The sequence below is a fragment of the Leuresthes tenuis genome, unplaced genomic scaffold (genome assembly GCF_036924035.1).
Source record: "Leuresthes tenuis unplaced genomic scaffold, fLeuTen1.0.hap1 SCAF_22, whole genome shotgun sequence".
In the NCBI taxonomy this organism is placed as follows: Eukaryota; Metazoa; Chordata; class Actinopteri; order Atheriniformes; family Atherinopsidae; genus Leuresthes; species Leuresthes tenuis.
In genome coordinates, this window is record NW_027325376.1 from 12,630,282 (window position 1) to 12,654,729 (window position 24,448).

At 41.9% G+C, this 24,448-nt stretch overlaps 1 protein-coding gene across 3 annotated transcripts; it reads right to left on the bottom strand.

Annotated features, from left to right (window-relative positions):
- Positions 1 to 2: 2 nt before the first annotated feature.
- gigyf1a (GRB10 interacting GYF protein 1a) lies at positions 3 to 23,688 on the bottom strand. Of its 3 annotated transcripts, none has more exons than XM_072375993.1 (26): positions 23,422 to 23,688; positions 19,011 to 19,667; positions 18,848 to 18,911; positions 16,351 to 16,480; positions 15,981 to 16,076; positions 15,676 to 15,793; positions 14,649 to 14,757; positions 14,046 to 14,245; positions 13,155 to 13,378; positions 12,756 to 12,879; positions 12,418 to 12,576; positions 11,712 to 11,860; positions 10,875 to 11,043; positions 10,434 to 10,657; positions 10,011 to 10,114; positions 9,768 to 9,868; positions 9,604 to 9,677; positions 9,222 to 9,359; positions 8,842 to 9,051; positions 8,510 to 8,727; positions 8,175 to 8,332; positions 7,497 to 7,660; positions 6,951 to 6,995; positions 6,465 to 6,609; positions 2,421 to 5,839; positions 3 to 2,298 (listed from the first exon to the last, which is right to left on the bottom strand). In XM_072375993.1, the coding sequence occupies exons 3-25, from the start codon at positions 18,880 to 18,882 to the stop codon at positions 5,772 to 5,774; spliced, it is 3,162 nt and encodes a 1,053-aa protein (XP_072232094.1). In that variant the 5' UTR covers positions 18,883 to 18,911; positions 19,011 to 19,667; positions 23,422 to 23,688; the 3' UTR covers positions 3 to 2,298; positions 2,421 to 5,771. The 3 variants fall into 3 exon arrangements, with proteins under 3 accessions (XP_072232094.1, XP_072232095.1, XP_072232093.1); XM_072375994.1 differs by having other exon boundaries at positions 10,491 to 10,657; positions 12,418 to 12,603; XM_072375992.1 differs by having other exon boundaries at positions 12,418 to 12,603.
- Between the last annotated feature and the right edge of the window lie 760 nt (positions 23,689 to 24,448).

The following is a 24,448-nucleotide window of genomic DNA, read 5'->3' on the forward strand; positions in this document are numbered from 1 at the left end:
AATGCTATTTATTTAGTATTTATTTTGTTCTTCAAACAAACAGGAGCCAAACTATTTACACATTTTCAGTTGTTCTTTTCCGACAGTTTCATTACATGTATGCTGTTATTTTAACAACATTCAAAGACTTTTTCAGCAAAGGAGCTGAGCTGACTGGTGCACAATTATTGTCAAATCATAAGGACTGGATCTACAGTTACCTTCTGCAAAGCGTGTCAGGGCCTTTTCAGAAACAGCAACCAATCATCCATGGCTTTCTGACAGCACAGCATTGCCGTTAATCAGATCATAAAAGCCTCTGTAGTGCAGTAAAATAGACGAATAAACAGACACCACTGCCATACCACACAACATCAGCTTTTAAAATAAGTCAAACAGGTAGTTCTTTTCCTAAAGTATTTCTCAAATAAGAAACTTTGTGGCACCGTCTCAAGTTCTAATCCAAATTATGCCTGGCCAACATTTTTCTCTCTTTCTTTCTTTCTTTTCTTTTCTTTTTTTTTAAATTTAGTGACCTTAGAGAATTAACTCAACAGTTCTGGCCAACCTGATCATACTGCAGCTACTTCAGTTCAGAGAGTTAGCTATGGCTGACAACCAGGAAAGAAAATCACAGCAAATCAAAAGATATCACAAGTCTGATGGTATGCAACTGATATCAGGTTCCATTTGCATTAAAATCTGCATTATGAAGTTATCAAGGGTAAAAAAAAAAACCAATTATTGTTTGGACTAAAACATGAATCTTTCGAATTCATTTTGATACAAATACACAGCTCAAAACACTGTCCGATACTTCCTTTATGATTTACACTGCTGAGTGATCACTCCTCATCTATTTGGTGCCAGCAGAGACGGTCAGCAGCACTACGAGCCATACTGTGACCCAGCTGAAGGTTTAGTGTCAAAACCCCACAAACATTAGCAATCATGCAAAGCCTGCTCTTACGCTCACTCTAATACAAGCCCAGGTCATCGTCTCAAAACTGTAAAAAGTACCTTTTGTTGTATCTTCCAAAACCTACAAGTCTCCGAGAGTGTTAAAAAAAAAAAAACTCAAGAACAAATTGTTCCAACTCGTGTCTCAAATGGAGGACGAGCGATTTACCCAAAGCTGCCACACAATCACAGTTGTTAGACAGCGGAGACTCTGTACTAAGACGGTTCCTTTGGTGTGACCCAATCAGCTCAGCTCCAGAAAGTGCAGACTCTGCACCTTCAACAATATACTCTCAATAGGAAATCTGAACAAATCCACTCTTCATTTTAATGAAAACAAAAGAGCAACAAAAGCCAACCACCAGCAAAATTAGACCAAAAAACACCTGCTGCTCTATTCTTAGTTAACGAGAAACTTTGAAGATGACCGAATGTACAAGTAGCAGGTTTATACATGACAATTCTGTTAGCCAACAGATGGCGGTCTTGTTTGAACCTTTCTTTAACTTGCAGTTAAACAGTTAACAAGGTGGTTTCCAACTCAAATTTATCACTTACAGAACATCATCAGTTAGCCATTCAAGAAATATACAATTTAAGGCATTTTGAACAGAGTTATAAAGCAAAAACCAACTTTGAGAGAAAAATCAAAAACGCAAACTTTTACATTATTTACAAAGCTCCGTATACGGATGAGCGTTGATGCTTGCGTGTGTGTGTGGTTTGATATAGGTGTATCCCGGTTGTGTGTGCGAACATGGTTCCAGAGACGAGCCAATGTAACTTTTGCTGTAAATGTGCATGTAGTGTGTCTGCCGCTCCTTTGGACTTGAGAAATTCTGCGGCATGCTTTGTGTTGTGTCGTGTTTCAGAGTCTTTCTGTACAATTCTTTCAGTTCATCCAGTTCCACAACTGCAGGGATTTCTGGCGGCTGAGATATAATTCAGACACGTCCACCGTAGCGCCGCCAAATTGTCTGTCTTTGAGCTCTGGACAGGTGGGCGGGCTCTTCTACTGGCTGGTTTCGAAGACCTCTTCGCACCACCAAAGAGTTTCAGAATGAGATGGATCATGACTTATGGGCAACTCGCGCCTTTTTGCCCACTTCCTCGTTGGAGAACTTCTGATCAAATCCCAAACCCAACACCTCCAACTCAGATGGGATCAATGGGTGTTAACCTGTAACTTCACGTGGCAACTGTCCAACTGATAATGCCAAAGGCCCGCCCAGTCCGAGGTCAAGACAAGTGTCTTAGGGTTTAAGTTCAAAAGGACAGGTTTAGTTTAACTGATTCATGGGTTGGCTGTAGATAAAAATCCTCCTCGCAGAGGGCAGCAAATAAAGCACAGCCAGACTCCTATGAGAGGACAGAAGAAAAAGCACAAGACATCATCACCACAGTGTGCAATGAATCCAAGATCGAATTAAATGGAGACAACACAGGGGTGCCAAAAAGAAATTGGGGCAAAAATATCTTACCATACACTTCTCCTCTCGCAGCTACTCTGCAGCTCTCGAGGCAGTCGTCAGGTTTGGAGACCATGCGGAAAGCAACCTTGCCAGCAGCTCTTCAAACCGGTCTGCCCCTTCACTGTGTGTGTGTTAATGAAACACTCGTGGAGGGTTATTTTGTGGCCACTGCAACATCCACTTTGAGTAACCAGTCTGTCAGTCTTGGAGCCACTGTGGCACGTCCAACACAGTCCATGTGGGTTTCCCTTCCATCCAATTATTTCAAAGTTACTGGCAAACTAAGGGAAACTCACAGCAAGTCCATCTAAAACTATGTTGAAAAAGATTGGTTTCATGAAGAACATTCACTCCATATTGTCACGGTCTCTTGAATTTTTCCTTCATCCATTTGCAAATTTTCTTTCTACTCTGAAAGGTAATACAAAAATATGGTTATATACAGGAGGTGAGAGAAGACGGGCTTCTCGAGTCTCTTATTTCAGTTTGGGAATATCTTTTCAGTGACTGTCAAAGTCGTAGCAATCCTCCTGTTGTAATTGTGCTCCCATCCCCAAAATTGTACCTCACAGCTTGAATGAACAAAAGTGCATAGGTGAGTTGGTGAGGACGAGGTGTGAGTGCTCATGAGGGTTGAGGTGAAGACGAGTGCACACACCAGGTGTACTCCTATTGCCCTCTCAGTTCCCTCTCGGGTTACGCGGCCCTGCACTCCGTTCTCCACAAAACAAAGCCAGTCCTTGATTTTCCGCCGCCTCCCCTCTACAGTTGATCAACAAGTCTCAGGACCCCAACGACCCACAGCATCACGTAAGGCCAAGTTCGAGGAGCTTGTCCATGCTGTTGTGATGCCTGCCACTCGCCCTCAAAAGAAAACGAAACAAAAAAAACAAAAAAAAAAAAAACCACCCCCCCGCCCCCCAAACACCATTCAATGTCCATATGGCAGAAGCGCACTTGCAAACCCCACCCGCCGTATGTGGGAACAAACAAATTTTAAAAAATGAAAAACTACAACAAAACTGCACCCACAGTTATCCATGTGGCTTGTAAACAACCAATGCTCCAGTATGGAATAGAAAGAGTCCTTTCTTTTAATTCTGAGTCACTACGACCAGGATTGTAGAGGCAGTGTGTTCAACTGTATCCATCCCGAGTTTTTTTTTTCTTCCTCCTTTTCTTTTTTTTTTTTCCTTCTCCACTGTGTAAATGAAAACCTCTTTGAAGGTCGAACCTCTTTTTTTTTTCCTCATCCCGCTCTTTTTTTTTTTTTGTATTTTGTTTCCATTTTTGAAATCTTCTGAGGAAGAAAAAAAAAAAAAAAAAAAAGAAAAAAAAAAAAACTTGTATCAGCACGGGTTTCTTGTCATTTTTTTTTGGAATACATTCAATGTTTTCTTAAGAAGAAGAAGAAAAAATACACACTTCACATGGCAAAGAAACAAAAATGAAAACAAATTAGGAAAAAAAAAAAATTAAAAACACACAACAAAAATAGCAGCCCCAAGTGCTCATTATCTTAGTCCAAATACTTTTTAAACTTTGTATATAATGTATATATTCCATATATATTTTTCATCTAAAAAACAAAACTCGTCATTATCAAATTGCAACAACGAATAAGTAACACAATATGCTAACATTTCATGCACCGGTCTGTGCACTCGCACATTAAGATGCTGTATGTTTTGTTTGTTTTTTTTTGTCGGTTTTCTTCTTCTTTTTCCGTTTTTTTTTTTTTGTCGTTTTCTTTTTCCAGAGTCAGAAACTCGACACCTTTCATTCACGAGTTCGAGAGCTGACAAAAAGGCAACGTGATCACACCCCCAGGAAAACAGACTGGACTAACCTTCCGATGGATCATCCTTAGACTGAACTACAAATATTTACCATATAAACTTACATACAATGTGCTGAGCACTGACACACATCGCACTCGCTCTCGAAAAGAGTTAATGTCTCAATGGCCATGCACCCTATCAAAGTTCTTAGGCACAAATGTGCATTCATACACATACAAAAAGAGCACATGTATTCAAAATGAGTACCTGTAGTCTCAACTCATTTCTATGAACGGTAAATGAACAACACGCGCACGCATAAAACCTCATTCAGATGCACACACCAATGTCCCTCATGAATCGTCATGTCTGGCTGTTCTTACAGGTCTGCCGACAGCGGAGAAGCTGAGGGTAATAAACTAGTGGTGGCCATCGTGTGATGCGAACAAAGATAACATTTACAAAATGAATGCATTTCTACTTTTTTGTTTTTTTTTCTCTAGCTGGGGATGAAGAGCTGGCGAGAGAAAGGATTTTTGTGCAATTGCCCTCTCTCTCTCTCTCGCTCCGATTCAGTCACACTCGAAACAAAACAGATCAAATCCCTGTTTGGAAAGGGACACAGACACTCGAAACGTGGATACAAAATTACTGTTTGAACAAACAACAGGAGAGACAAAAAAAAAAAAAAGAAGAAGAAGACGAAAATGGCCTCTTATGTTTCATACATCTTGGTAAGCGATAAATGGAAAAAACAAAACAACATTGTGCAGACTGTATATTACTGACACAAACCATCGCACATTAGTCACTCACTCAGACACATTCACAAAAATATTCACTTCTATAACTAACCCCATTTGTTTGATTTTTTTGTCGTTTTTTGTCATTTCTTTTTTTAGGCAAGTGCAAATCTTCAAGTTTTTATTTTTTTTTATAATCCATTTTTTTTTCAATAGCTTTACTTTTTATATAAACGTAAAAAAAAAAAAAAAAAAATGCTCAACAAGAGAAATATCAACAGTGTTTGTCTTTTGAGAAAGGATTTGCTCTCTGATAAGGTTTCAACTAAAAGGTCCCCCTGACTTTGAAAACTAACAGCCCGACCATTCACCCCGCCGACTGTTTCGCCCCTTTCCAGTTCCGCTGCACACGGATAATGTGTACGGACACACACCGTGTGCGCACTGATTCCAGACACACACTCGCATACATACAAATGTGAAAAAAAACAACCCATAAACAAACTATTCAAATCCCATCTCAATAAAGTGCATTAGTTCAGTATAAGGTGCTTAATCTTTTGAGTGCCAGAGGATACCCATCTCAACCTCACCCCCACTCCCCTGCTCTAGTGATCAATTGTTGCAACAGGGAGCCCTTTTTTTCCAATCCAGAAAGGAAAAAGGGAGGGAGACTCAAATCTATGCGCCTCCACCCAGCACCTCCCCTCACGGTTGCTCCCTTCCCAACCTCACCCTCACCCCCGGTTCCCCCAGCAGTGCACATTCGTCATCAGGTTTGTCTGATTAAAAGACAGAAAGGCCTCAGGTAGCTATTGCTGCTGCGCTGCATCACATCAGTAATCCTCCACCATCTCCATCTCATTCAGGCTCAGACACTCGCCCGTGTTGTGGAATGAGTACCCTGCAGGGAGGAGGGAGGGGGGTGGGTGAGAAGGGGGTGAAGAGAAAAGATGGAGAGTAATGTAAGATTAGAGAAGGAAGGAAGGGTCAGGAGAGAGTTGGGTTGGGCTGGCTTTGACAGTTTCACCAAGATATGTCAGCTCTGGAGTGCTTAGAGATCATTAGTAAGAAAAAGAGGAAACAAATGCTTCCAAAATAATGTGATCTCAAACTGTTGTTTACTACTAAGCTTGATACAAAAAGTTACTCATCACATCAGAGCTATATTATTTAGGGAAGATAGTGAAATTAGACAGAGAAAAGGAGAAGTCTATGAACAAATTCAAGAAATAAGCATTACAGCCAAAACCAAAAAACAGCCCACTTAAGGCTCACAGAGGCTGCACAAACGGCCTGAAAGCTGGACTTCCAGCATTGTTTGCTAGAAATTTTATTCCAACACGCAAAATAAAACTGTCTATTCTGACAAGCTCTGTATTTAGCCGATGCTTGTTGTGCGTTTCGTATAATCCTGACGCGTACAATGCTGAATTTAAGCTTTTTAAAGTTAGGAATTCCTCACTTGACCATTCCCAGATGAATCAAGTGAAACAGAAGGAATGTTAGATGCTAGTGAGGTCACTCACCTAAGATGCTGGGGTCAGAGTGCAGCATCATGGGCTGTTTCTTCTTCATCTTCCCCCCCTGGTTGTCATAGAGACCAGCTTTGCCCATGTGGTTGGCCTGAAACATGGACTGCAGAGTGCTTGGATTCATACCTCGCATTGAGTCCTAAAAAGAAATGAGACGAAAATGGAAAGTTAAATGGAATAAAAATGATCAAACTAATCATATTGTCGCTTCTGTGATTTGAATCTAATTTGTATGTTAATTTGAATTACAATCTTGGGAAATCCATTGTTTTATGAAGAAAATAAGTTTCGCTCCTTCATCTAATACTGCTTTTATGTTTTCAAAACAAACTCGTTGAGTCTCATGACAGCGATTGTGCAGTGTGAGCATTTTGGACTTTTTAATCGTGGAGCAGTGGAGGACACAGAGGACCAACTATTCACCTCCATTAGAGTTTGCCTGTACAGTAAACAGACTTGCAGAAACTATCTAGAACATACCTGCAGAGGGAAGTTCATGTTCAATCCACCCACTTCCTTTGATAACTGGAAACAGAGAAGAGGAAGAAATATAGCTATTTCAAGCTCACCGACAATATTTTGAAATATCTTGAGGCGTATTACAAGATGGGCCTTGATACAATAACAAGATGAACTGTTGTCAAAAACTACTTGTCAAAAGCCAGCATGAAAGGTAATGTTATTCAGATTTGTAACCCAGATGTATTCAAAACTTCCTAAGTTACGGAAATATGTCACTGAAATGTGAAGGCAGCAATGTGCATACATTTGCCAAGTAAATCCACTTCTAATGTCAATTTAATCAATTTTTACTTCAAAGCAGTTTGAAAGGCCTTTGAAACTCCAGATGCTTCATGGTATTGCCACGGCAACTGTGTTTTGGAAGATGGATGTGAAAAATTCTTTCGAATCAAAACCCAAAACCAATCAGTTCATATGTTGAAAGAATAGACTCTACTTTGATAAGTAGATATATCAAATTTTTTATTGTTATAAAAAAATAGGATCCTTTGTGCTCGGGCCCACCTGTTGCTGCTGTCTCTGTTGGTTGGCTTTCTGTTTGGCACGTCGCTCCAGAAACTGTTTGGCGAACTCTTTGGCTTCCACTGTGTCCCCAAGGTAGGACCGGATGAAATCCAGTACTGCATAGGGAGACTCCACCTCCTTCAGGTATGCCACAATTGTTGCAACTTAATGAAGACAAAATTAGCAGTGATGAGATATGAATGTAAAAATGATAGTGTGTATTTGAATAGTTAGTCTATCTTTATATTACATTACATGATCACACAACAAATGCACTAAAGCGTCCTCCAGCTGTTAATATATCACACCCAAGTATCATGTGGTGTGCAGAGTGGAAACTCTGGTCTTAATGATAGACATGGCCATCATGTCTGCAAAATGAAGCCACTGTGGAAGAGACTTAAAATCTAATACCACTCAAGTGTTTTGGTGCAACACCAAAACCTCTTTAGTACAGACAGATTCCCATCCAAAATTAATCATCTTCTCTTAAGCGGGAGAGATTGAGGAACAATCATCATCCAAACCTGAGGCTTCAAAACATACATAAACCCCTGGGTGACATAACAGTGGCGATGTCCAGAAATTAGTGGTTTAATAAGGCAGCATACAGCTGAGTTTACGGAGAATGCTCCGCACCCCTGATGCAGCTGAATAAATAGACGTTGTGATACTTACCATCCAGGGAGGAGGAGGAGTTGTTGGCAGAGGTGTTGAGAGCGTGCAGCATCTGTTCACACCAGGTGGTGAAGCCGTCCTGAGGCTTCATTCCCTGCAGCAGCTTCAGCAGCTTTTCTTCCTCCTCTGTCCTCTTACGACGCATCATGTACTGATCACTGTAGAAGACACAAAAGGGGAAAAAAAATTATATAAAATGACTACCGTTAATAAATAAAAGATCATATCAAAAGTCATATTCACATTCGTGACAATAGTCACTTGAAAGACTTGCTTTGTAAACATTTCTGATGAAATCCAAGACTTTTTTAGTTTTAGAATCTGATGTTACATACGTGAGAGAGGGGCTGCTGCGGCTGTTCTTCAGGCCCATGTTGTTGTTGCTGTTGCCACGCAGGCCGCTCTGGTTCTTCACAGCCTCGTCCCACATGCCCATGCCTGAAGAGCCTCCGCTTCCACCCTTACCCTCCATTCCACCAGGCCCACCCCACATGCCAACACCATCCACCCACTGTCCTCCCATGGATGAGCTCCCCATTGACATACCAGAGTGCTGGAGACGGAGAGATAAAGCAGGGTGAGTAAATGACACACAGCCTATACCTTTTCATTTGCCATTTCCAACAACATGCCAGAATTATTGCCGTTTGGTTCCTCAGAAACTCACTCGATCTCTCTGCTGCTGAGCTCTCTGCTGTTGCTGCTTCAGGAGCCTCTCTGCCTCCTGTATTTCCAGCAGAGCCAGAGCTGGGGGCTTTCCTGACTTTGTTAAACCAGAGGAGGAAGCCCCACTCCAACTTGAGCCACCTGCTCCGGGTCCCTGCTGTTGGGGGGCCTGCTGCAGCAATTTCATTATGAGTTCCTGCTGCTGACGACACTGGAAGAAAAACAACAGACCTCATCGTTCAACACCTAAGGTTCTCATAGAATCCAAACGTGCATCGACACAAGAGACAAAACTGTTTTTTAGTTTATTTCTAGCCTACAAAACCTAAGACATCTCTCAGTCTCTCCTTCTCTTAGGGAACACATGGGATAAACTCTCACCTGCTTGCGTCTGAAGAGATCCTCCTCCTCCCTCCTTTTCTGCTCCTCTTGTTGCCTCCTCTTCTCCTCCCTTCGCTTACGCTGCTCCTCTTCCTCACGCTTCGCCCTGAGTTCAGCGTCTCGCCTCTCCTGCTGGAGCTGGGGGAGGGAAGGGGGCGACATCGTCAAGTGAGATGAATGAGAGGAAAAGTTTTACTTTGATCTGGCATAAGCATTAATTAATATCAGGGTGAAACATAATCCAGTGTGAGCTGGGCTAGTAGCGGAACCACTAATCTCTAGATTACTGCTTGAACTCATCACAATTAAAATGTTTCAACAAGTTAACTGAAAAAGAAGGAACAAATAAACTGTATGATATACAATTTATAACTAAACTCACCTTCTGAAGCTGTTCGAGAGTTGGACCCTGAGTAGAAGGATTCATTGTTATGTCCCAAAGACTGGCTTCACCGCCTGGATGGAAATGATTTGGGATAATTTTAACAGCAGCTGCTACAATCTCTGTTGTTTTGTCCACAAAAACAGCAGCAGTCAACACTGTACCTGACGGCTGTGAAGCTGAGGTATGCATGTCCCACATGGACCCTGTATCTGGCACTGACATCGACCTGTTCATGGAAGGCATCATATTCTGCTCACTGCACCTGGGAAAAAAACAAAAACGCAGCAAGTCAATTCAAGTCAAATGAAAACACGTTCTCCAATGAAAATGACAGATTAGAAAAGGATTTAATGCACCTAAATCCTCATCTAATCCAACCCCCTTTCTCCATCCACTAGGCCCACCTGTTAATGAGCTGGAGTAGCTGCTGCTGCTGTTGGAGCTGCTGATAAAGAGCTGCTGCTGCCAGCTCCTGTTGTTTTTTCAGGCGCTCCTGGTCCAGGTTTCCCTTTAAAACATGAGATGAGAGCTCAACAGTCGGTTAAAAAAACAAAAACACAATTAGGTCTACAACAGTTTTACTGTTTTTCTTTAGCTTTCATACATCATCATCTGTCAGGTAATTGGTCATGATAAACTGCCATATTAAGAGACAGTAAGAGACACATGATTCGATTTGCAGCTGATATGGTGATTAAAAAAAAAAACAACAACAACAAAAAGACTCAAACTCGATTTTAATTCAATCTTACGTTACTAAAAATGTGCCCTCTGATTTACACCCCCCCTCCCTCCCCAACCTCTAAGTTGGCTGAGCTCTGACTCACAGTCCCAGCTGAACCCCGGTTGGGCTGCGGGCGCTGCGTTGGTGGGAGCTGTCTCACCAGCAGCGGCGGCGGGGAGGGCCCTGGGGCGAAGGGCACGCGGCCCCACATCTTGATGACGTCCCCCAGGGGTTGAAAGCCCTCATCGCAGCCCCGCTTCACCAGCAGCGTCATAGTGAAGTAACCAGCCTGGAACCACTCGCACATTTCAACTGTGGTGAATGGGCCTGGTTAGTGAGAGGGACAGAGAGGAGGTGTTAATAGACAAACTGATTTACAATTCAAGAAAAATAACAATTCAAAATAAATAAACACATTTTTCTAACAAAATCACACTCTTCATTTAAACTAATCTAAATCAAATATATACCCACCAAAGTAGTACGATAACACAAAATGTATATATGACCAAGACGCTGCAAATTCCAATGTGCTCAGGTTTACCTTGGATCTCTCCCTGGGGGTCCTTGTAGAACCACTTCATGGCAGCCTCATGAGTTAATGGCAGAGCAGCTGCCGTGTTCCTGCTCTCCTGCTGCTGCTGCAGAGCCTGGGTGAAACATTCTTCCTCCAAAGAGGTGTCCTGCAGTGATGCCACCATCTTCTCTGCCTCCTACACAAAAACACAGAAAAAGATTCATTATTCTCTCACGCAGTCAACGTAGCAGGCAATGCCGAGAGGTATGGAAGGGTTCCAGAGCAACATATGCTCCCATCAAGGGGACCTTTTTTCAGGGAAGGCTGTGCATATTGCAGCATGAACATGCTGGACTGACCTGTCTGCAGTCCTGACATTTCCCCAACTGTAAACATTTGGTATATCATGAAATGCAAAATACGACAGAGAAAAGACCCAGGGCCGTTGAGCAGCTATAACAGGCAGGAATGGGACAACATTCCTCTCCCCAAGGTCCAGCAAGTGATGCAGACTGTTGTTAAAAGAAGAGGGGATGCGCCACAGAGGTAAAAAAGGGCCCTGCCATCAAATTCGCGACTTCATTTGTGAATTGGTTTATGAGATTTGAGAAAAAAAAAAATAAATCACTCTATTCAGTTTTTAAGTGCAAACTTTTTGCAATTAACAATTAATGCTTTTGATTCTAGCTGGAGAATAAAGCAATGCCACGAGGAATGGAAGACAAAATGAGCCAGTCAGGCATTTGTATTTGTCCTTTCAATCTGTGAACTTTGGTCCTCTGCAGCAAAATAATTGTCTGATCTTCATGAACATATGTCTGGTCTTAATTATTTAAAAGAAAAAACTGATACTGCTGTTCATACCTGTTGCAGGTGTTTCATGCCTTCATCATCCTCAGTGTCTCCTCCTGAGGGAGGGAGGAGAGGAGCAGCAGAGGAAGGGGGAGGGGGAGGCAAACTGGAAGCGGTGGCGGGGCTCGGCAGGGCCTTGGAGCCCCCGATGGGAGCCAAGTCTGATGCAAAAAAACAACCAGAACAAGAAATGCAACTACATTAATGGGTGTTATTTTTAGTATTTCTGTTTATGTCATATTGGAAGTGTGTGGTGGAGCCACCTACTGGCTCTGTATCGGATACAGCGTGGACCACAGGTTCAGTAAACAAGATATTAAATGACTCGGACTAAACATATTCTATATCAAACCAAAATATCCTTCTTGCCAAATTTCCACTATCACTCTCCCAGTCACACACATACACGTCCTATGACGAAAAGAGCCGACCAGAAATAAAACATCTCCAATCAGACTCCTGAAGCTTCCACTCAGGATCTATAACCATGTGTTCAGAAAAATGTGTGAGTGAATGGGTCTAGTACTGCATGTGACATGCACAGAATCGAAGAATGAATATATTTTATAGACTGACAAGAACTAAGATTAAGAAACAAATGGCTCATTGTAAGCAAAGACTCCTAAAACTGCAGCAAACTCATTCTATATGTGTTCTCATCACCATAGACGTCTCCATTCAATCAAGTCAAATGCAAAACATCTGGTAGAAAACATACCATCGCCAGATGTGCTGTTGGCCTTGACAGAGTGGCTGTTGCTCAGCTGGGAGTTATCCACCACCTGACCAGCATTGCCAGGTAGAGACTCCGTGGATGGAGGGGTACAGTGGGTTGGAGGAGAGGACGAGGGTGATGCTGGCTTTGTCTTATCATCCCCTAAAACAAACATGATGTCTTTAATCTCTGTGAGAACAGGAAAAGAAAAAAAGAGGGAACATCAGATTAAGTTTGATCAGTTTTTCTCTTTGGACGGTCTTCATTAAGGAAAACTTTATAAACTATGACACAACCGTATGCTAAATAATTAGACAGCAAAGCATTGGATTCCTCCTCACCTTTGTCTTTCTCTCCATCAGCACCATTCCTGTCTATGTCAGGGATGCTCTCCTCCTCTTCCTCCTCCTCCTCTATGCCCTTAAACTCCAACTCCTCCTCTAGGATTGTCTCCTTACCACCCTTCTAATAGAGGAATGTATCGCGTCAGTGTAGGGTTAGTTAAGGCCACCAGGACTACATTTTCAGATTTATTAACCAGTACATTTGTGCATAAAATTCCTATTATATATCAATTGTAACAAACAAGTGGTTTGTGAGTAAGATTCTGAATGAATCATTACATGTCTACAGTAGCTTTTTATTCTTAATTTAGACCAGTTGGGTTGTATAAAAAGAAGTGCAGTAAGCCCTGTGAAATCAGCTTCTATGCAACAAAAGACTAAAATGATTCCACATACCTTCAAAGGCATGAAGGCTCCAGAGGAGTCAAAAGTGCCCATCTCTCCATCCTCCTCATCTGTACACCACTCAGGCAGGCCATCCCTGTCATCCTCTAGTCCCTCGCTTCCTGCACGTCGGCGGCCAGCACCATGACCCTCGGACTCCCGGAAGTCAAAATCAAACTTCCGCCGACGACTTTCGCCGCTGTGTTCCCGCCAGCCCGCTGAGCGAGGACCACCGTCTGAAAAAGACATGTACCGCCATCAGCTCAGACACAGTAATGAGCAGCATTCCCATCTTTAGAGGGTTGCAAATACGAGGGCAAAGTTGCAAAGAGGTGTGGTTAACGTGTGGGATATGTCTCATGAACTTTATGACATCAGTAAGGTCAGTTTGAACACGTCACTACAACTGTTATGTCCAAATGGTCTTGTAAAAATCTCCTTACTTCCTCTAGATGTCAGTAATGACGCCTTAGAAATGAGACTGCTGCACAACAATGAGGTATGAAGCAACAGCAATTCAATTAAAACCGTTACTACTGGTGTCTTTTGACGATTTAAGTTGATAATAAAAGTCACCATGCATGGCTTTGCAAAGCCTATTCTTACAGAAGGTAACTGTGTAATTGGAGGCATTTAAATTTTGACACCGACCTTTACATTTCCTGAAAGCCACAAATTATTGCTGATAACGTCAAGAAACAAGTTTTACAGGGACCGATTTAGGATTTTTAAAAAAAAACTGAGCCTTGCAGCTTAATCTTCAGTAATTTACCTTCGGTAAACAGGACTGCCTACGACACTATTATCAATCAACAAGGCCTTTACATTCTCGTGAAAAGTTCTTGTATTCTACAAAGGTTTTTGAGGCATTACTAAAGTAAATAAACTTAGCATTTATCATACCATCCCTGCGCAGTCCAGCAAGCCTCCAGTTGGTGCCCGGCTCCCCCTCTTCCTCCTCTTGCTCCTCTCGAAGGGTGCGCCAGTTATCGCTGTCAGCTCTTGTGTACTCTTTCCTCCCTGGACCCCCGGGACCTCCGCTTTCTTCAAAGCCAGGACGCCCCACCTCCCGCCGCAGAGGCTTCTCAAATCGACGCTCACCCCTGGGGAAAGGCGGGAAATTGATAGAAAATTGCGCCAGTTAAGTGATAAACAAAGGAAAGCAAAGTCTGAAACGCGATACAAGTTTTATCCTGGACAAATACACCCTGCCAACACTTGAGACTGCAGCACCACGTCCACCAATACAGATCGATGAAGAAAATCCATGGAACAGATACACACAGATACTTCAACTCACTCCATGACATCAGATGGCTGCAAACGTGAGATAAACTATCACTTATGAGCAACCACGAGTTTAGAGGTTACCAAACAAGATGACAACTCCGCTGAGCAGTGCCAAGATTAGCTTTACTGTGCATAAGGGCACTGGGGTGAGGACTGTAAAAAACATTTGAGGGCATTTCCAGAAGTTTAGGTCGTTTTTTGCTCATTTTTTCTTACCGGTCATCCCAACTCTGGCTGCGGTGTATCTCTCGTACACCCCGACTGAAGCCCACCTCTGCCTCTTCAATACTTCTTTGGTAGAATCCACCTTCGCCACGGCCTCGGCCTGTTGTAAAGATAAACCAAACTTACATCACAACGTTGCACAATGCAGAACCCATGAGCATCTAATGAGCTAAGCATCTGAAATCTAGAAACTATTCTGACTTGCTATCATGCTATCCTATCTATCTATGCATCTATTTTAATCGAAAAGCTTTTCTTCTTTTCTTTCCAAAAATACTTTTCCAGAACGAGAATAAAAGAGTGGAATCAATCTGTGAAGAGCCACACCGATGGACTGCAGAGGATGACTACCAACATCAGCTCTGCAGCGACCATTCTACACCAGGAAGTTTTACAATCTTTCAACTTTCACCAGAGATAACTGGGATTAACCAATAAAACTGTTGCCACTGCTGAATATGACCAAATTTCCAAATGACTGCTTTACTTTTCCTGATTGTGAACTGTAGATTTGTATTCTTGGCTATTACTTTGCTTTAATTGAAGATCTGGTGGGTGGTTAACTGCACAATCTGAGGTGTAACAAAGCCCCAACACAAGCATATCACTGCTTTACACAGATTTAAGTAGCTTGTGTCCAGCTTGACCTCTAAGTAGTTGTACATGTACACACACACACACACATTTGAACACAGTGTGGCACCCACACATTATTTTTCACAGCTGTAATACTGGCATGTGGCGATTGCTGTGTGTGGACAAGGTGAGTTCATAAGCCCGGTGGTTTTAGACAGGTGTGGCTGGACAAAAGAAGGCCTATTTAGACAAGTCTAAAGGAAGCGTGCTGCATCAAGATGATGGAAGAAAGAGGAGAAATAAACACTTGAGTAGCTGTTATACTTTGCTTAAAAATGGCCACTGTAGTTTCAGCCTAGGGTTTTGGACAGCATTTCTGCTGCTCTAAATCAATGCTTTAGCATCTATTCCTCTTGCATCGGCGATTAATTTCAGCCATTACCTCGACCGCCTCGCGCGGCCCCTCGTCCACGGACCACTCCAGCTGGGGCGGCCCCACCCACCCCTTTTCCCATGAGCCTCAGCACTGCCACACTGTTCACAGACATGGAGAAGTTCCTCTGCAGAGTGAGTGGAAAAGGCAAAGGAAAGGAATGTGAGGAATTTGAGCTCAGAGGCACATCCGTCAACCAACAGAACAGTTTGCTTCAGAACTGAGGCTGCATTTTGCGAGATGTCACATATTAAGGTTAAAACACTTCATAAATGTACAAGTATCAGCATTTGTAAGCGTGTACTGTGGCAGACCTGCTCCTCCTCGGTGAGAGGCACCAGTGCCAGTGGCTGCATGGGCTCATCTTGCAGAATAGCAGCAAACTCCTTATCCTGCATGTCCTCTGGGACCTGGAAACAACAACCGTAGGTGTTTAAGAGCACACAACCATCTTTTAAATCATGACCCAAAAAACCCCTCACCTACAAACACGTTATCGTTTTAGAGGATTGGAATATTTGTTAGTGAAATGAGAGCCGACCGTTTGAAACAACAGGTAGCCCTCTAATCCGGCGTCAAGAGGGTTATTTTGTCATTTAATTGTTGAAATTTTCATCAACATTGCCGAAATCAAGACAGACTTGACACATAAAACCCAAATGTAAACGGTTCTTCTTCACCAACCTTGTTGTCTTTGATATAAAGTGCTAACATCTCCTCTCGGCCGTAGCGATACTCGGCCAGCTTGTACTTTGGCATGGCGGGGGAAGGAGGGGGAGACGTCACACTCCCCCCACTGGACAGTGCACGAAGCCTGCGTGAGGAAGAGCACAGGAACCAGTCAGATTTTAATGGCTCAACACTTTCCTTAAATAATAGCTTGCGCAGATACAAAATGTACAAAAATTCTTTCGAAATAACATGGTGCAATATCCTGTGTTGACTACAATACAAAACCAAAAGTAGCCACTATCCTTGGAGATTCTTCTAAATTTCATTGGATAAAATAAAAAATAAAAAAAGGCTCTAATCACATCCATCTTCCAGCAGAGAAAGAAAGAATTTTGCAGTCACTCTATAGGATATCAACCAACCTCCTACGCATGTCTCCTCCCTCTCAATATACTTTGGCCCAACTCCGATGATCTGGTAGCGTTCCAATCTCCAGATTTTATTTTAAAAAGCCATTACTACAGGACCGTCTTCCAGGGCCTGCTGTTTAACAATGGCCCCATTCACATTCCTTTACAAAGTGTGTCATTGATTCACAGCCCAACATCAAAACCATATGCAGCTCAGCGATGTAGAGGTGGGTGTATAAAGGTAAAGGAAAGCATCGTGTAAGACCAGCTGGTGACATTAAACAAATCAGAGGATAAAACCAAGCAGCGCAGTGACTGAAATGTGTAATGAGGAAAGAGCCGAGGAAAAGTGCCAGTGGGTGGAGGAACTAAGAAATATTGGAACACGACTGTATCCACTTCATTCTATCAAAACTCTGCTTCTCGATCATGACAAAGACTGGAATACCGTATACTTCAAAACACTTCAATCCATACATTCATGAGCCATCTTCTTATTAAATGTACTGTAATAAATCTTACACAATGCTAAACTCATGTCTGATTGCTCCAAATTCAACACCAACAACCAACATCCTCGCTTACTCTACTGCCAACAAAACCTCAAATGGTCTGCATAGATTTGTAACGTCAACATGCTTAAAAAGGCTTGTAAACACGCTGGCCGGACAGCTGTATGCGGTGAGCATTTAAACGCGCTCCGTAGCCATATTAAAAAGGGCACACAGAGAAGAAAGCAGCTGCAGATGTGTAAAGAAGGAAATATTCTGCGAGGCTGGCAGAGCACCAAGAATGCACACAGCAGTCACAGGCTGAAAGAGACGGAGTGCTACCAAACTGGGACTACGCCCCCCCCCCCCCCCGATTAATCGCTACACAAACATCCACCGAGGAAGACGCAGCAGAAAAGAAAAAGAGATGAACTGTTGAACCGCATATAATGACCCAAAAAAAAAAAAACACTCCAACGGGACAAATATCGTGATTTACTAACACACAGCGATGTCTGCTGGTTTCTTCATTCAGACCAAACCAAGAGTCACAAATGTCATTTTCTCCACAAACACCGACAAATCTTACCAGTCAAATGGTTTGGACGCTCATAGACCTTTAAAGATTGAGCCAAAACATGAACCACTGGAAAGTGTCTCAAAAATGAAAGCCAGAAAAATCACACAGCTCGTTAGCATGCGCGGCTGAGTCCATCTACAGTTATAGCTCGACTGTCAGTAAATAGTTCTTACTCTGTGGGGTAAAACGCTCCTTTCCCAGTCCTTGTAGACATGCATGCAAGAGGAATTCATTTATAGACTGAAGCATGTCTGATAGCACGATGCTGTGAGCTGCATGAGGTAATGTTCAAGACATCGTGCCACTTCTAGCTCTCTCTGTGGCTGATCATCGCAAGTATAGCCAAATTCACTGCACAGACGCCGTCTTTCAGATATTTGAATCAGATGAAACAGCGGTTACAAAATCTGGATTTTATTAGAGCAGAGCGACAGTGGAAATGCTTTAAGTGATCGTGAGTTGACACACAGAAAAAGATACACGCTAAAGCGTTTGGGTTTTGCTTTATTGTTAACAGCTTCCTCTTCCTCCGTTTACTTGGAGGGAACTGTGGATGATGCTTAAAGACCAGCCCAAGCGAATAGAAATTCAAGTATAGTTGAGCATGTACAAGCAGGAGTAGCCTGCCTCCCAACCTCATTATCTGGCTTTGAAAAGTTAAATTTTGCCTGTTTTCCTCGGTCTTTGCATCATAACACACATACTGACTGTGTATATTGTAATTCCTAGAAGATTTAGTCCCAGTATTTCCCTTAAATCTCTCACTGTAGCGTAATCACGCCAGAAAGTGAAAAATGGCCTGATTTATGAAAGCATTCATAAATTAGACACTGTAATTTAGGTAGACTTAGGCAACATGTCCTTTCACATAACAAAGAAGAAAAGTCCTTCAAATACCTATGATGCTGTCAAAAATCTCCGTAAACATACAAAATCCATCACATGCATTTTCTTCAGTTAATACTTTTAATTATTGAGTAATATATTGAAACTATGCTGAAATAATGTATTGAAATCAAAGTAATTACCATTCTGGGCCGAAGTTAAGAGTCTCAGCAGTCATATTCCTCACTTCCGCACAGAACTGAGTATCTGAGGGGGGAGAAAAAAAATAAATAAACTCTGCTCCATTGTCTGCCCTTCTGAAATAAGCGTAGATATAAGGAAGCAATATGTCCTGAACTCCCTTACCCTGTCCAGATAATCGGAGCAGGCTGGACTGGGCTGGACCAGGCTAGTTGGCTGGTTTTAGTTAGGCTTAGGTGTCTAGAAGGCTGAGTGGTGCTTAAGCTGTGGTCTCAGAGCTCCCCAAACACACAGACACAAAGAGAATAGCTGCCAGTTTCAGGTGCTTGAGGAATACCAGGTTATCAGGTCCTAACTAGTTAAGGAAGGGGTTTCAATGATAGTTTGGAGAATGGAAGCTCCTGCTACTCACAGCCGAAAAATATCTGATAAACATAAAAAATAAGAAACAAAAAGAACCTCGGGAATCAACAGTGGAACAAAATAAAAACACTCTTGAAGTAATAATGTACTCGTTCTTTTGTTTTACAGCAGTTATATCTCACATTAAAGTTAAAAATATGAACCGATTCATCAAAAAAGATAAAGCAGGAACAAAATGACAGCCGAAAAAAAAAAAAAAAAAACAAAAAAAAAAACAAACAAAACAAAAAAAAAACACGCAACCGGCTGCTGGAACAGCTGCCAAAAGCAGACGCGACTCGCACTCCTCTTCTCCTTTCTTTCTCCCCCTCTGTGCCTTTCTCCTCTCACTCCAGCTGAAATGTGGATGGAGACCCTCCAGGTAACTCCTGTATTTCTCGTCTGCCTCCCTTTGCACCACTGCACAAAAAAAGAAAAAAAGAAGCAAAGATTTAAGGATGGGAATCGGAGAAATCAAACCATTGAATTGAAAAATATCAAGTTAGACAAACAGTCCTAGACACGGTGAGAAAAAAGGGTGTTGCTTCTTGACTTTCTCACTGAAAGCCTAGCTTGATGAATCAGAAAAAGCACACAGAGGAGAGCAATGGCATTTCTTCAGTGAGTCAAGCACTCAGTCACAGCTCAGTGTTTTCTGCAGCTCAAGAGATTTTCCATCCAGAAATGTATCCAGTTTAATTCATTAATATGGTGAATCAGATGCTTCTTAAGCCACGCGGCCGGCTTTGGATATTTGCTGAAAAAGTCATGGATACTAACCATCCAGTCAACTAAATTTTACTGGTTTGAACATTCCAACTTTTATAGAACTCGCACAGCGCCTTGCATGCGCCCTACCGTGGCGACGTTTCCGTCAGGCGAACCTTTGCAGAAGTACACACATAACGTAGGACAGGTAGAGTAAAGATAAGCAAAGGTTTTCTGGATGCTTTGTACACCGTTCTTAAACATTTGGTGCAAAAACACGTCCTGATGAGAAAAATCCACTGTTGTGAAACTTTGGCACGTCCAAATTTAAGTCTCTAATGTGCTCCGTTTTCACTTTGAATGGTTTTGCAGGTTTTCTACACGTTTTCAAACTCATTTTGACAGATTCTCAATACACTCACTTTTTTTCTTTTTCTACCCAAGTACAGACAGCACAGGCGGACTGCACGACTAGTTTCTGAGCTTGTCAATATTTCAGAACCGCCAACAATTTAAAGAGCCTCTTGTTCCCCATCCCTAGCAGACCCAATGACACTAAAAATGCTTCCCTAAGCACACACTAAAATTAACTGATGAATACTTTTGTTCAGAGCTTTCTCTGCTTCTAAGATTGAAGGTTTTAATATCCATTATTATGAAGTCTTAAGCTGCTGGACTTGTGATTGAAAGGACAAGAAAGATCTGAAGGAAAACAAGAGAAGACTACATTTAACCAAGCAAGTTGTTAGGTATTTTTCCTCCTGCACATAAAATAACATGACACAGTAAAAAGAAAATAATTTTAACAGCAACTAAACCACAAACTAGAGAACTAGTATGTGTTCTGGCAAAATGGCATCCATGGCATCAATATCTGTGACCTAAGACAGCAGATTATTCCCATAGCTGAACCCCTTTGTAACCATATGTTGAAATAAATACATAAAATGCTTATTCAAGTTTGAAAGACAATTTGCCATTCATCTCTTTAAAGTTCCCATGAAGTCCAATAAGACATTCAAGTAAGTGAATATATGTACCGTCCTCTGTGACCCATACATATGAACAGAAGGCCCAACAATGATAAAAAGGAGACCTGTTGGCAAATTTCAACAATAAACAATTTGGAAAAAAAATAAATAAATAATCGAAATGACTCATCCTCCACTTAAAGGCGTATACCAACTTCGTGTCCAATGAAACTCTTTCTAAAACTTCTAATTTTAGCAGAGATGGAGCAGCGTGGTTGGTGGCACATGCTCAGGTCTGTGAAACTGGCCAATCAGTTATCTGTATTCAGTTATCAGAAGTTATCAAAAGACAATTTTATTCATACAGCCCATCAATACTACTGTTTGAGCCACAAATACGTAGCAAAAACCCCTGATGAGCTGCAGTTTTTAAATTGCTCTCAAGGTAACGTTTTTCTCTCTGAAAACATGACCGAATTCCCTCAGAACAGTGTTCCGTTTTTCAGACCGTTTGCTAGAAGAAACTCTTAAATCCTACAGGAAGTTGGATTAAAAGGCCAGCACTTCTGATGTGACGGCCCCTTGGTGGCACAAAGTTGAAAGGAATCAATCGATTTGATTTCAGTTCATATTGCAACTACAACCCAGTTTGTATTACGGGAGACTCTTCCTCACATCGTATCCACAACTAATGAATGTTATGGCGTGGAATTGCTGTAATAACAAAAAGGCAAGGGCAGAGACAATTGTGCGTTTTGAAATCACGCTCATCTGCCAGTAAATTTAAGTCAAAAGCAGGGGGCTGAATTTCATTAACCTTGATACATAATGTGATACAAGAGCAAACAATGAGAAAATCATTCAATTTTGGTCCAGATCTCAATCACTCCCTCTAAAACTGACAGGGCACTGGCCTCTATTGAGGACTCGCTTTCAAAATGCACCTCCACTTACAACACTACTGCCTTTTACTTTTTAATATTGCTCACGAATGGCCATTTACATGCCATTAAGTTCTGAATACTGAGCCGTGGCTCACTTCATCAAGTTATAGAACCGTTTTGTTGTTTCACGACTAACATTATGAATACATTTACTCAGATTGTACATGCACAATATAAATTAACCAAAAATGTGAACGCTAATGTCTGCAACTTTGCCACATTACTGCAGCTGAGGAACACAGTGTAAATGCAGGAAGTAACAGTAAAATATGACTGCAGCAATGTGTTAAATCTAAACTTGTGAGTAGACTGAAACAAATTCAGCAACACAACTAATACTACTGCAATTCTCATGCGTAAGACTAGACGCTGACAGGTAATGCTGACATTCCAAATGCATTGCGACTATTAATTATTAACTTTCTTTAAGGGTCAGTCTGCTGGAGGGCCACTGTGTTTGCAGAGTTGAGGTATGTCAAATTACAATTACTTCAGCATCAAGAGGTGGTAAACATGGAAAAATGAAGAGCCACTTTAAGGTGGTGCTGGTGGCTCTCAATCAGTGCACTTTAATATCATACGTCCATCTTAAAGGGAAGCTGAAGGAAAAGAAGGCATGAATTAAGGGTCCAATTATAACACAAGCGTCGGTGGGAACGCTTCAGATCAAGCAGAATTCATTCACGGGGAAAAGCGTCAAAAGAGGACCGACACAAATACAAACATACTACTTATTTCAATACCTCGTTAGCCTTATTGTTAAGTTTCTACTCCCACCTCTTCACTTATAAAACTATAGCAAGGTCACAAGGAGAAACATCGCTTGCAGAACATGGACTATCCGGTGCATTTGAATATGAGCATATGTTGGCCACATCACAGCGTGGCGGGACGAGCATTTCGACCTGAGCTAAAGCATGCTGTAAATCTTGGTTTGGAACTACAATTCAGTGGTTCACCCATTTGTAACTCTGACGAACAGCAATATGCTTAAAGGTCCTAAAGGGGGCTAACATTAAAATAGCTCGTGTTGACATTAGCTAGCTTTAGTCATTGCGAGCTACATTAGCGTACACACTGTTCGACTTTTCAGCTAATTACGGCTAATTGTTTTTTGTGGGAAGAGTACAATCAATCGTAACGAACTACACTGGTCACCAAATCTCATATTTCAGTTGCAGTGCAGAGACGGTTTGCTATCTAAACTAGCACAAGGTATGCGTTGGTCGTTAAGGCCTTGGCTTGTAGGTTCAAATGACACCAGATATGATGGCGGAGGGGGCGGAGAGTTGGGATCAGGATCCCCGGCCTGCTCCGCCAATGTGCGGACGACCAACTCTGCTCCGCTGTCGATAGCAATGTTAAGCTAATGCTTTGTAAACAAAACGCACAACTGTACAATCGACATAGTTTCAGCAGTACGAGAAGTTAACGAAAATACTGTCCAGGTGAAATCCAACCCATTCTGGCTGCAAGAGTCAACGTTAGCTTGTAAGCGCACATTAGCCAGTTAGCAGAAAAGACAAGCTGCAAAGAGGAACCATGGCTTACCTTCTCTGTTTATAGCTACCAGACTGGTTGTCTGCACGGTGTGTCTACAGCCAATATAACGTATGCATTGGTCTCTTTAAACACTGTAAACGTATTCATTCGATAGAATAGTACTTTCAGAAAGTCGTGCTCTGTGTTTTATTTATTAATTTTTTTCCCCTCTCCACCAACGGCCGCTGCTGCGTATCAGTATGTGTCTGCTGGCTCCCAGTCGCTGCTCCTCTTGTTGTTTGTGTTTCGGAAACATGGCCGTCCGTGTGACACCACGTGACTGGACATTGACAAGCGGCTAACCAATGTTGTAGCAGGCCAAACACACCCCTATTTACCAGCCTGAACACAGATGTGTACTGCACGTAAGGACGTTTTCAGTGGCAGTGTGTCTTCGCTGTATTGGTTTAATTAAACTAAGCTGCAGAGCGAGCACAGTTTATGCATATTGTGTTGTAAGGACATACACCGAAAGCAACCAGTTCGCGAGGCACTATCGAGCAACAGAATGGCACCATTAATAACCGATAAAAGTTGTTTTCGTATATGTAAACTCGTGTCAGAAGCATCACGATTTGAATGCGTAATAAGATGTTGGGATAATTAGCAGTACCCTTGAAAGTTTTGGCGGCGACAACTGAGCATGTGCAGTGAGTGTCGAAGAAGCAGTAGTGGAGATGAGTCGGTAGAGGGCGCCGTTGAACAACCAAATTAATTGACTACGAATATTCAAAACTGGAGTATGAAGATCAAATCATTACTGAGAATAATTTATTTAGAGTATTCTTCAAATGTGTGAAAGTCAAATAGAAACTTCTGATGTTTAGATAACCTGACTTCCGTTTTCTTTAAACTCTGTGCATTATCCACATCCAGAAATTTCTATCCATCCTTCCTAAACCACTATAGCATGACCACAGAAATTTAAAAGAGGAATTTAATACAGAAAACATTACCAGTTTTGTATCACAGCTGTAAGAGCCACAGCAAGGCAACACACCACCACTTTTATAGACATATATTGATGCTCCAAATG